Genomic DNA, 11,458 nt, shown 5'->3' with positions numbered 1-11,458 from the left:
TAATTCTCATATCAGGGAAGTGCGGCGTATCGCGTATTCGCTCATTAGAGAGAGAGAGAGAGGGAGAGAAAGAGAGAGGGAGAGAGGGAGGGAGGGAGAGAGGGAGGGAGAGGGCGAGAGAGGAGAGAGCGAGAGAGAGAGAGAGATGAGGAGAGAGAGAGAGAGGGAGAGGAGAGAGAGGAGAGAGAGATGAGAGAGAGAGAGAGGAGAGAGAGAGAGAGAGAGAGAGAGAGAAGGAGGAGAGAGAGAGAGAGAGAGATGAGAGAGGATGAGAGAGAGAGAGAGGAGAGAGAGAGAGAGAGAAGATGAAAGCGGAGAGAAAAGAAACGCGTTAGCACTGATTCCTATCTCCCGTGTCTTAGAAGTGACATGGAGTGACAGCTTTGGAGATTCGCTCGCTCTGTGTACGTCGTTCCTCTTCGGACGGCAGATCTCTTTGTGCTCGATCGTCAGTAATAGCGTAAATCACGGGATGGGATGAAAAGAGTCATGAGAGGAGAATGTGTCAGAGCTAGTTTGTATTTGTCATGTGCTAGCGTGGAATGACAGCTCGCCTCGATCTTCCGTGCCCATCCGCCCGTTCGCCCACCGCGTGGAAGAGGAATATTTTATTAACCCTGACTACCACAGGTCGCGGGACTCACCTGAGCGCGATGTCGTCATAAAGAGATATTAAAAAATATAGTTCAGACTGCTGTCACGAAATTGCTCACGTAAATTGTAGCGCTGGTGTGTCTACAAATTGAGATTTATCCCTGTATGCAATAAATATCTTACTCGAGCTTGATGCCATGGCAGGCTTGTATAAGAAATAAATTTAATTAGATTGTTACCGGTGGTGCCATGAATACGTGAATCGTTAACGCCGCGAGCGGTTAAGTAAACATTTTCCATCGAGATGTCTAAACTCTCATTGCACCAGGCGAACGTAATCGAAGTTCGCTTGCGGTCCCCATATGACGCGCGTTATATAAGGCGCCACGTCTTTTGTCCACTCCACGTGATTGATTAATGATAGCGAGCAAGGTCCGCTGTAATAAAGACGCGCGCAGCAGCTGTGTTTACAGCGGTTGTAATATCTTACGGTAATAGTCGCGCGACTTTCTATCGTAAATCAGGCCGACGTAATTGCGATGGCCCGACGTCTACTATTGGCTGTGTTCCTTTTTTACTGGCAGTGTACTGGCAGTGCTGAAAATCTATAGTATACGTGACGCAAACTATAGATTTTCAGTACTGGCAGTGAATATCGGAACCAGGGGTATATATACGCGTACTGTATATGGGTGATTGTTGATGCTTGAATACGGGATTCACACCGGTCCACCTTTAACCGCGCGTCAAACTGCAAATTCCGGAAGTAACCGACGCGAGGAAGCTGAAGAGTAACTTCGATCAAGGATTAATCCAATCAAGGATTAACTTTGTTACGCGTGTATTAAGGAAGTAATTAATTCTTAATTCGCAGAGAACGGAGATGGCGGAGAGACAGAGAAGTAACACACGCTACCATTAACCGCAAATTTGCCCCGCATCCTTCCCGATACGCCCGAAGGATCCGTAGCGGAATCTTGCACGCATTTTCGCGTGTCTCGCCGAAGGGATCGGGCCTATTAATAGAATAGCAAAGTCTCTCCTGGGATGCAACGTTTATTCTTAATGCACCATGACACATATGTTTATCGATGAGTTAGTTACATAGTCATGGTACATATATATTTGCGTCTCTTCAAATATATATATATATATATATATATATATAAAATATATTAATACAATACAATATATAATAAAATACGCATGTGTGTGTGTGTGTGTGTATACAATATCGCGTACAATAAATATTTACAACAATTTGAACCAGAGCAATCCGTGTTCGTTACGAGGGCGAGGACAACGACACGCGGCCGACGACAGCACTCGCGTCGTCCGGGTGTCACCGTGGGTTCATTATATTAGATCGTCTTCCATTCTCATGGCGGAATAATTATACTCGTGGAGGTCGTGAGATCACATGCTGGACGGCGGCGCCGGGGGGTCGCTGTTTTTACACCTGGTTCTCGTCATCCTTGGACGGATGCGCCGCGTTCCACTCGAGGGCCTTCAGTATCAGCGGCGGGATTTCCGGCGTGGTGGGCAGATGAGCGCCCACCGGCTGGAAGCCGTTCTTGTCGGCCACGTACGTCAAAGAGATCGCCTGGCCGTCGTCGCTCGCGTAGCTGAAGCCACCCTCCGCCTTCATCGCCTCGTCGTCGGTGCCGACATCCTCCAGGTGGCCCTCCTCCTCGGCCTTGATACCGTTACCGGTCTCATAATTCCACTTGTACGACCCGTCTGGATTGGGACCCTCCTGGCTCTGGCTGATAATCGGTATTGGCTCGTCGGCGGGCGCTGCCGCGGCGCAGACTGCCAATGCGATTAAGGCTATCTGGTGATAGAACGAAAAAAAGTATGCAACATTAATAGCACGGGAGATAAATAATATACATATTCAATTCGGGAAAAAGAATTTAGACGTAATCGAGCTGATCGCAATGACGTTGTTAGAAATATGTTGGATTGTGTAACTTCTATTAATAAGAAGAAATATTGATCTTAAGGAGGGAGCGGCACATCCATTTAAGTCTATTTTGTTCGAGAGAGATTGCATATATTTTCTCTTATAAGCTAGATGATATTTGTCTCAGAAGATAAAAACATATGAACATACACACAATAAATCAGTGACGCAATAGATACATGAAAATAACATAAAGATTAGTTGGTGAATGATCCCTTTCTTTATCTGATTTCGATGTGGTAGTATTTCTTAAAAACACTTCAGGGTTCTGTTCGTTTTCATCTTTTAACGTTAAGTCATTATAAGAAGACTTATCCAAGCATGTAAACCTTTAAATGTACCATGAAATGGTTACTATAAATATTCATAGAAAAGTATATCATGAAAAGGATCATTCATCTGAAATTATCACCCACAGAATACATACTAAATATCAGACAGTAAATTAAATCAAAGGTAAAGTATGAAATATTCAGTTTCCAGCGTTGGAAATTATGACTCAATAATTCTAAGCTAGAGATGGTAAACAAGATCACCACCGTAACGATTGTTATCTTTACAACGTAATAGATAGTCGTGACAAATTCTTAATATGTTTAAGAATAACTTAACGTATATGAACATAGAATACAGAGTTTCTTTTACATCTATGTGCACTTTTCACAAGAATCGTGTTTCTCAAACTATCAAAATGAATCGTAATGAAATTGACAAACTTGTTTGATTGCAATCAATTAAATGAAAATGTATCTTGTACTGAGCTCAGCTTTTCGTTATAAAACCAGAAAGGTTTGTTAACATAAGAAGGACTTTCTTTCCGAAAGTTGACCTTCCTTGAGGTAACCAATTTAGTGGCCTCTGTAAAGAGAGATTGAATACAAGCCGACTGTAACGAATGTTACCTAAGGCTCTGTTCAACTAGCTAAACTTCGATAGATTTCTTGGTTTACCTCACAAACAGCAGAATCGTCGCTTCTGGATAGGCACATCCTTGAAAGGATGGCGTGACTGGCTTGCGCCGTAATTGAATCCCTCTTATTAATGTTGATAATAATTAGCTACGAGGGAATGCTCGAAACAGTAACGGCAGTAGTCGTCCTTCCTTCTTTAGAAATATACTGGAATACTGGCCCTCCTTCCTTCGTGTAATTAACTGAGCGGCCAGCTCTCGTGCTTCGTGGAACTTCTCGTTCGGATGCGGGATGAATCAATGTCCCTTTCGATGAAGTGATTAACAAATCTCTTGGATGATGCAACATCCTTTTTACGTACTGATCGTATACACGTGCGACTCGATCCACGTTTCGGTAACGAATGGCCGTTCGCGCTGCGACGAGATCGAGCATGTTTGGCCCGCGCATGCGCCTACAGCCTCACTTTGTCCGGGCTCGCATCGCAACCGAGTCACGGTCGGCTCACGTGACCGACGTCCCCCGAACAATGCCGACTGCGCCGCGCGCTTCTATATATATGAATATACTTATGTGCTAGGACATATATATACAATCTCTCTCTCTAACATTTTCCGCCCGCCTTCGTTAACCTGATTAACGAATAATTCAGAATGATTCCGTTTGAACCGGAAGAGGACAGATTTTAGTAATTGGTCTTTGATAAGTCGATGCTTGAGTGCGAACTGTGACTAAACGAACGTGACCATCTTTACCTGGATGCGTTTTAATGATACGACCCAATGGCCACTTTGAGGGTGGGTATCGTTCATCTACTAAAAGAACTACAGTACCTTCAGTTATCGAAGGATTGACTTTATTCCACTTGTAAATAGATAATTGTCTTTGTAAGTATTCTTTGGACCAAAGTGACCAAAAACTTTCTAGCTTTTGCTGTAAAAGTTGCCATCTGCTTAGACGCGAAGTTAGTATTATCGATAAAGATGGTTCAGGAATGGTATTGATGTCCCAAGTTAATCCGAGAACGTTAACTAACTTGTCCTGATCGTTTTGAAGAAAAGTGATCTTCCTATCCGGCGGGATATCTTCAAGAATAGCCGGATTATTGCTAACCCATTTTTTTCAAAGTAAATCCGCCCGCCATTAGGAGCGCGTCTAACTGTGCAACTCTCTGTTGGTTTATCCGACGAAGGTATCTCCTCTACTTCCCAAAACTTTCGCACGAGATCGTGAAGCTCGTTGTCAATGGAAACGCGATAAATTTGTCTATGCTCGAAAGGAGCATCAATATCTGTAGGTCCTGACACAACCCATCCTAGCTTTGTAGCTTGCGCTATAGGTTCACTAATAGAGCCTTTTAGTAATCCATTCTCCAGTAATGAACCATAAACGTCTGCCCCTAATATCAAATCAATCGAACCCGGTAGAAAACAATCAGGATCAGCCTTTTGTATTCCTTCTAAATGAGACCATGATTGACAAGGAACTTTAACAGACGGAATCGAAGTCGTAAGCTTCGGTAGAATATGAGCCGATATGGACAATTCGAAATTGGAATTGAAATGCGGTTTCAATTTAAAGAAGGTGGATCCTTTTGTTTTCTTGGACTTTTGGTCACCTATTCCACTTAACGAAATTGACGAATGAGACCGCGGAAGATGTAGTTGTTGGACGATCCTTTCAGAGACCAGAGAGATCTCCGAACCTTGATCTAAAAGGGCACGAACCTTTCTGACAACCTTTCTTTCAGACATAACTAACACCTTAGCTGTAGCTAACATAACTTGTGACTTTGTTGATTTAATTGTTTTGATCGAATGTAACACCGTAGCCCTATCCTGATCCGAACCGGAGAGGTTAGACTGCGGTTGAGATTCCGATTTTACACCTCCATTTTTGGAAGAAGTTCCTATATTATTCTTATTATTATTAAACGACCCATCTTCTTTGTGAATAGACGTGTGATGCCTTCTGTCACATTTTTGACAACGCTTAGTTACCTTACAATTTGCTATCCGGTGTGTTCCTAAACAATTATAGCATAACTTATGCTTGACTATGAGTGCTAATTTCTGAGCAGTAGTCTCATCAATATATTTAGGACATTTCATTACGTAATGCTTTCCCTTACAAATCGGACAAGCATTTTCATTCTTTGCAGAATTTTCATCAGATTTTCCCTGATAATGAGCTTTAGCTGTAAGCTTTTGCTGTTTAAATGGAAACTTTCCTATTCTAGATCTTTCATAAGATTGAAGAGAGAAAAGACGTGTCATTAAAAAATCGTCGAACTCGTCCCACGTGGGAGGGATCTTCGACGAACCCAGTTTATAATCCCAAGCTTTGACCGTGTCAGGGTCTAATTTCTCGACCGTCAAAAATATGAGAAAGTCCTCACACCCACCCATTGGGCGCTGTAACGTTTCTAATGTTCGGTGGATTTGAATGACAGTAGTGTGTATTAGTTCTAATTCGCTGGCTACTTCCTTCGTCATTGGCTTTAAACGAACGAGAGATCGTAAGGCAGTGTTAAGTTGAAGTCTAGGATTATCATAACGCTTCAACAAAGCTTCCCACGTTTTTGTAAAATTCTCCTCTGTAAGAGACGTATTTTTGATATAATGAGCAGCAGAATCAATCAGACTAGTTTTCAAATATTGTAGCTTTTCGACGGATGATAAATTTTTCTGTTTTAATACAAGTGACGCGAACAAATCCTTATAGTTAAGCCATTCGGAAGGCGTCCCGTCGAATTTGGGAATTTCGATTCGAGGGAGACGCGCATATGGATTATGAACACTATCATTCATGTGAGTCTCACTTTCAACCGAATGAGCCGAAGGAAGCACCGCGTTAGTCACGGGATTTTCATCAATCATCGACCGAATTGATGAAGGTTCTAGCGACCTCTGTGTTTCCGAATAAATACCGGCTTTTACTTTTTCAACCGACGCTAAATAACATGTTCTTGTTTCAGGGAATATTTCGTCAGTAAAGTAGGAATGAGACTGAATTAATATCTTGTCTTCACGTGCAAGTTTAGTGATGGCGAGTATAATAACATCGTGATTCTGTTGAAACCTATCCCATTTCCCTTTGAGATATAAAAGATTAGCGTCTACACTTCTTCTCGCCATTCCTGACCTTTCCATTCTGACAAAATTATCGCAGGCGTTAGCCATGAAATTACTCAATGCGAGTTGTTGATGTATATGATCGATTATCGAATTCATTATGAATGAAGGAATAAATACTATAAACGTATTAAACCGAATGAGATAATAAATCCAATATTAATTCGAAAAAATATAATATCTGAATATCGTTCTATTTCTACAGTAATAGAAAAGATTTCCTTGTTATTTTCAAGTTCGCAACGACTCAAGCGGAATGTCCTTCACGTGCTTCTATTTGTACATGAACGTTAATGTGTCGCTCCCCTTCTAGGGTATTGTAGAATGACAACAGGATTCAACCTTTGAAATTGTCTCTAACCACGATCTTTATTCGAATCTGTATACTAAACTTGAAAAGTTGAAAAGATTACAAATCCAAAGCGACTGATCCGGAATGACTAATCCGGCTCGAAGGACCAAAATGTTAGAAATATGTTGGATTGTGTAACTTCTATTAATAAGAAGAAATATTGATCTTAAGGAGGGAGCGGCACATCCATTTAAGTCTATTTTGTTCGAGAGAGATTGCATATATTTTCTCTTATAAGCTAGATGATATTTGTCTCAGAAGATAAAAACATATGAACATACACACAATAAATCAGTGACGCAATAGATACATGAAAATAACATAAAGATTAGTTGGTGAATGATCCCTTTCTTTATCTGATTTCGATGTGGTAGTATTTCTTAAAAACACTTCAGGGTTCTGTTCGTTTTCATCTTTTAACGTTAAGTCATTATAAGAAGACTTATCCAAGCATGTAAACCTTTAAATGTACCATGAAATGGTTACTATAAATATTCATAGAAAAGTATATCATGAAAAGGATCATTCATCTGAAATTATCACCCACAGAATACATACTAAATATCAGACAGTAAATTAAATCAAAGGTAAAGTATGAAATATTCAGTTTCCAGCGTTGGAAATTATGACTCAATAATTCTAAGCTAGAGATGGTAAACAAGATCACCACCGTAACGATTGTTATCTTTACAACGTAATAGATAGTCGTGACAAATTCTTAATATGTTTAAGAATAACTTAACGTATATGAACATAGAATACAGAGTTTCTTTTACATCTATGTGCACTTTTCACAAGAATCGTGTTTCTCAAACTATCAAAATGAATCGTAATGAAATTGACAAACTTGTTTGATTGCAATCAATTAAATGAAAATGTATCTTGTACTGAGCTCAGCTTTTCGTTATAAAACCAGAAAGGTTTGTTAACATAAGAAGGACTTTCTTTCCGAAAGTTGACCTTCCTTGAGGTAACCAATTTAGTGGCCTCTGTAAAGAGAGATTGAATACAAGCCGACTGTAACGAATGTTACCTAAGGCTCTGTTCAACTAGCTAAACTTCGATAGATTTCTTGGTTTACCTCACAAACAGCAGAATCGTCGCTTCTGGATAGGCACATCCTTGAAAGGATGGCGTGACTGGCTTGCGCCGTAATTGAATCCCTCTTATTAATGTTGATAATAATTAGCTACGAGGGAATGCTCGAAACAGTAACGGCAGTAGTCGTCCTTCCTTCTTTAGAAATATACTGGAATACTGGCCCTCCTTCCTTCGTGTAATTAACTGAGCGGCCAGCTCTCGTGCTTCGTGGAACTTCTCGTTCGGATGCGGGATGAATCAATGTCCCTTTCGATGAAGTGATTAACAAATCTCTTGGATGATGCAACATCCTTTTTACGTACTGATCGTATACACGTGCGACTCGATCCACGTTTCGGTAACGAATGGCCGTTCGCGCTGCGACGAGATCGAGCATGTTTGGCCCGCGCATGCGCCTACAGCCTCACTTTGTCCGGGCTCGCATCGCAACCGAGTCACGGTCGGCTCACGTGACCGACGTCCCCCGAACAATGCCGACTGCGCCGCGCGCTTCTATATATATGAATATACTTATGTGCTAGGACATATATATACAATCTCTCTCTCTAACAGACGTATTTATTCTAGGTGGAAATTTTAGCTGGAGAGTTACGTTTACTGTTAATTTTTTTTATATAGAAAAATTGTGAATATTTAACAGTAAAGTCAAATATTAAATTAATTTAGAATAAATGCGGTCCAAGCTGGATCTTGGTAGCCTAATAATATTTTTTTATGTATTTATTACGTATTCAAATATTAAAGTCTAATTAATGTAATTATCTTGGTGACGTAAGCATGGTATTACAGTACTCTTGAACAAAATTAATTGCTTTCGTAAAATCGTGAAGACTGATGAGATTAGTATTTATTTAATAGCCATCATTAAATCGTTAAAAAACGCTCGATTAATTTATCATGCCGCGGTGACAGATATACTGTCACGACTATCTTAATTAATCTTTTTTTTTCCCTAAACCATGTCTCATCCATGTGTTGACTACATTTATAGTCAGCGTAACTTTCACATCTCCGGTTAGGGGACACACTTTAACAGCTAAACACAAACAGCGAATAGAAGATTTTAATAGTGATTGATTAAGATCGCTTGAACATGGCATTATGTTACGAAATTTCGCGGTATCGATCATTGCATCAAAATTGAGATTACAAATGGGCAAAAAATTCAGTACGAGCGATGAAATGAAAGTAAAAGTAATATTTATTCTTGGGGATTAAAGATACAGCAATCAATACCGTAGATCGATCTATTGGTCATAAATATCAGATGGGATCTCGATTAATGTGATGATTGCGCGTAAACACCCGCGGTGAATATAATTTAATACTGGCGCGCAACGATAGAGTATCGAAGTCGCGGTATATCCGATAACAACGCTGGATCGTGGCGCAGAGAATTAAGTGACCTTAGTGAACCGCCACCGGTTAAGTTTCCAGGTGCATAAACATCGGATGAATATTAGCCTTCTCGTTAGCTTCCCTGTTTGAGGCTTACGTCGTTGCACAAGTGTTTATGCGGTGCGCGCTAATAGCTACCGCCACTTAGATATTCACGAAGACGCGATTTGCACAACTTGACGATTCACGGAGTAAATAAAAACAAAGTCCGCATTCCAATATAATTATTCACCGTCGGAATATTAGATATTAATATTGAAATATTCATTTTATCAAAATATTAAAGTTTTCGAATTTTTATATATTGTGATCTTTTTGTTTATTATAATCCGATTTAATTTTGACATCGATATTCAAAATTGTTAGATCGGTCGTGTAGCGACGGAGAAAGCTCTGCGAATCAGTGGAAACGGGCGCCTCGCGTCGCAGTAGTGATATCGTTTTGAGTCAGACACGACGGAATCGCGGTAGTATCAGCGTTATTAGGTCAGACGCCGCACCTCGTATAAAATAAGCCTCACGGTGCTGACGATTCTTGTTACTATTGTATAATGCTACAATTTTTTAAATAATTATTTGACACTGCTAATAAGACGATATCCTTAATCGGGATGCAAAAAGTTAATTTCTATAATAAGATTATTGAATAGTATTCTGAAATTATTCAGTAAAACCGATTTACTTTAATACATAGATTATTTAGAATAGTTGCACTGAACAAATTATACCGAATATACTGCTATCGAAAACTGAAATGATCAATTATCATATGTTTTAGGGAAATACTATAATGTTTAGTAATTCTTTGCTTTAGGCGGTTTACTAAATATCGTTGAAACGCTGATAACACTATCGATGAAACATATATCTATTTTTATTATTTAAATATACTAAATATCTTTGAAAAAGGGAACGAGAGGGAAAAAAGTAAATTAATCAATTTAATAATTTACATATTGCAATAAAGTCACGAAAAATCTAAGAAAAATGTATCGTTATAAATCTGGTAAAAAATTATAAACTAATTGTTTTGACTGCTTTGGTACTTTTAGTGTTAAAATACTTGAAAGTAATTGAAAAGAACAAGACACCGCTATCTCGCATTTCTCTTTCCGTCTCTTACAAGATAAAACTTTCGCCAAAGAAAGATTGCCTCAGCTCCCGGTTAAAACATCCTGTATCGTTCATTGTTAAGCATTTAGTACATGAGAACGTTTTGCACGCGTTACACGCGTACATGGCAGATTTTGGGTGTATCCCGACGGTGTCGATCGATATCTTTACACCAACAATCCTCCGGGATACGCTACTTACCCTCCGATCCCGGCTCGCCCCGCGCGTTTCTACCCACCGACATCCGAGTCCCGGAGCTCTCGGGTACGCTATACCGGATATAATCGAGAAGTGTCACTTACAACAACGTAACTCACAGGATACTCCGGATACGCGCACAGGGAATCCCATCGCCGGGGACCGGAAATGCACGTCAGATTCACACGACCCAACTACGATTACCGGCGCGTATTGTCTCGCGGGCGGAAGTGCCCTCTGGCACTCGCTCTGGCATCCTTGCTCCCCAGTCCCAGCCCCCGCCCCCGCTCCCTTCCTCCACCCCCCCGAGAATTTCTTTCCTCTTAATTAAACGCTTACCAATGACGTGTACATGCTGCGGCAGTAATCGCTGATGGGCAAGTGTTTATCAAGCCCCGCAGCGCTCGTCGTATATATACCCCTGGAGGCTCACCAACACCACCGACAGCCCGATGCACCGACGGCCACCGGCGTTACGATAGTATGTAGGATGCACATGGGGACACACAGAGGGGCCGCATGCGGGGACAGACAGGGGGGTTTACACGGATCCACGATTTAACACGGCGTCGCTAACATGTATCTGTACGCGTATGTGTAAGTGTGCGTCGCCGCCGCCGGCGAGCTGTGAGAGACAACACACTCCACATCAGCGTCGAGGAGAGACCATCTTCCCTGAGATCACCATGTC

The 11,458-nt window shown here is 40.9% G+C and overlaps 2 protein-coding genes across 3 annotated transcripts; both read right to left on the bottom strand.

Annotated features, from left to right (window-relative positions):
- Positions 1-1,632: 1,632 nt before the first annotated feature.
- LOC139787315 (endocuticle structural glycoprotein SgAbd-4-like) lies at positions 1,633-11,185 on the bottom strand. The gene is made up of 2 exons (XM_071726380.1): positions 11,107-11,185; positions 1,633-2,428 (listed from the first exon to the last, which is right to left on the bottom strand). The coding sequence occupies exons 1-2, from the start codon at positions 11,119-11,121 to the stop codon at positions 2,048-2,050; spliced, it is 396 nt and encodes a 131-aa protein (XP_071582481.1). The 5' UTR covers positions 11,122-11,185; the 3' UTR covers positions 1,633-2,047.
- Positions 2,629-8,615, bottom strand: LOC139787316 (uncharacterized). 2 transcript variants are annotated; one of them, XR_011722602.1, is made up of 2 exons: positions 3,511-8,615; positions 2,629-3,418 (listed from the first exon to the last, which is right to left on the bottom strand). XR_011722602.1 is itself a non-coding variant. In XM_071726381.1 (2 exons), exon 2 carries the CDS (start codon positions 6,702-6,704, stop codon positions 4,503-4,505), a length of 2,202 nt encoding a protein of 733 aa, XP_071582482.1. In that variant the 5' UTR covers positions 6,705-7,946; positions 8,039-8,615; the 3' UTR covers positions 2,629-4,502. The 2 variants fall into 2 exon arrangements, 1 of the variants encoding a protein (XP_071582482.1); XM_071726381.1 differs by having other exon boundaries at positions 2,629-7,946; positions 8,039-8,615.
- Positions 11,186-11,458: the final 273 nt, after the last annotated feature.

The sequence above is a fragment of the Temnothorax nylanderi genome, unplaced genomic scaffold (genome assembly GCF_030848795.1).
Source record: "Temnothorax nylanderi isolate EJ_2023f unplaced genomic scaffold, tnyl_v1.0 TNYL_tig1420_pilon, whole genome shotgun sequence".
NCBI classification, from domain to species: Eukaryota; Metazoa; Arthropoda; class Insecta; order Hymenoptera; family Formicidae; genus Temnothorax; species Temnothorax nylanderi.
The sequence above is the reverse complement of the archived record's forward strand: the minus strand, read 5'-3'. Positions and strand labels throughout refer to the sequence as shown.

Excerpts from the sequence above, each read along its gene's own strand:
- LOC139787316 (XM_071726381.1), bottom strand. The coding sequence starts at position 6,704 with ATGAATTCGATAATCGATCATATACATCAACAACTCGCATTGAGTAAT.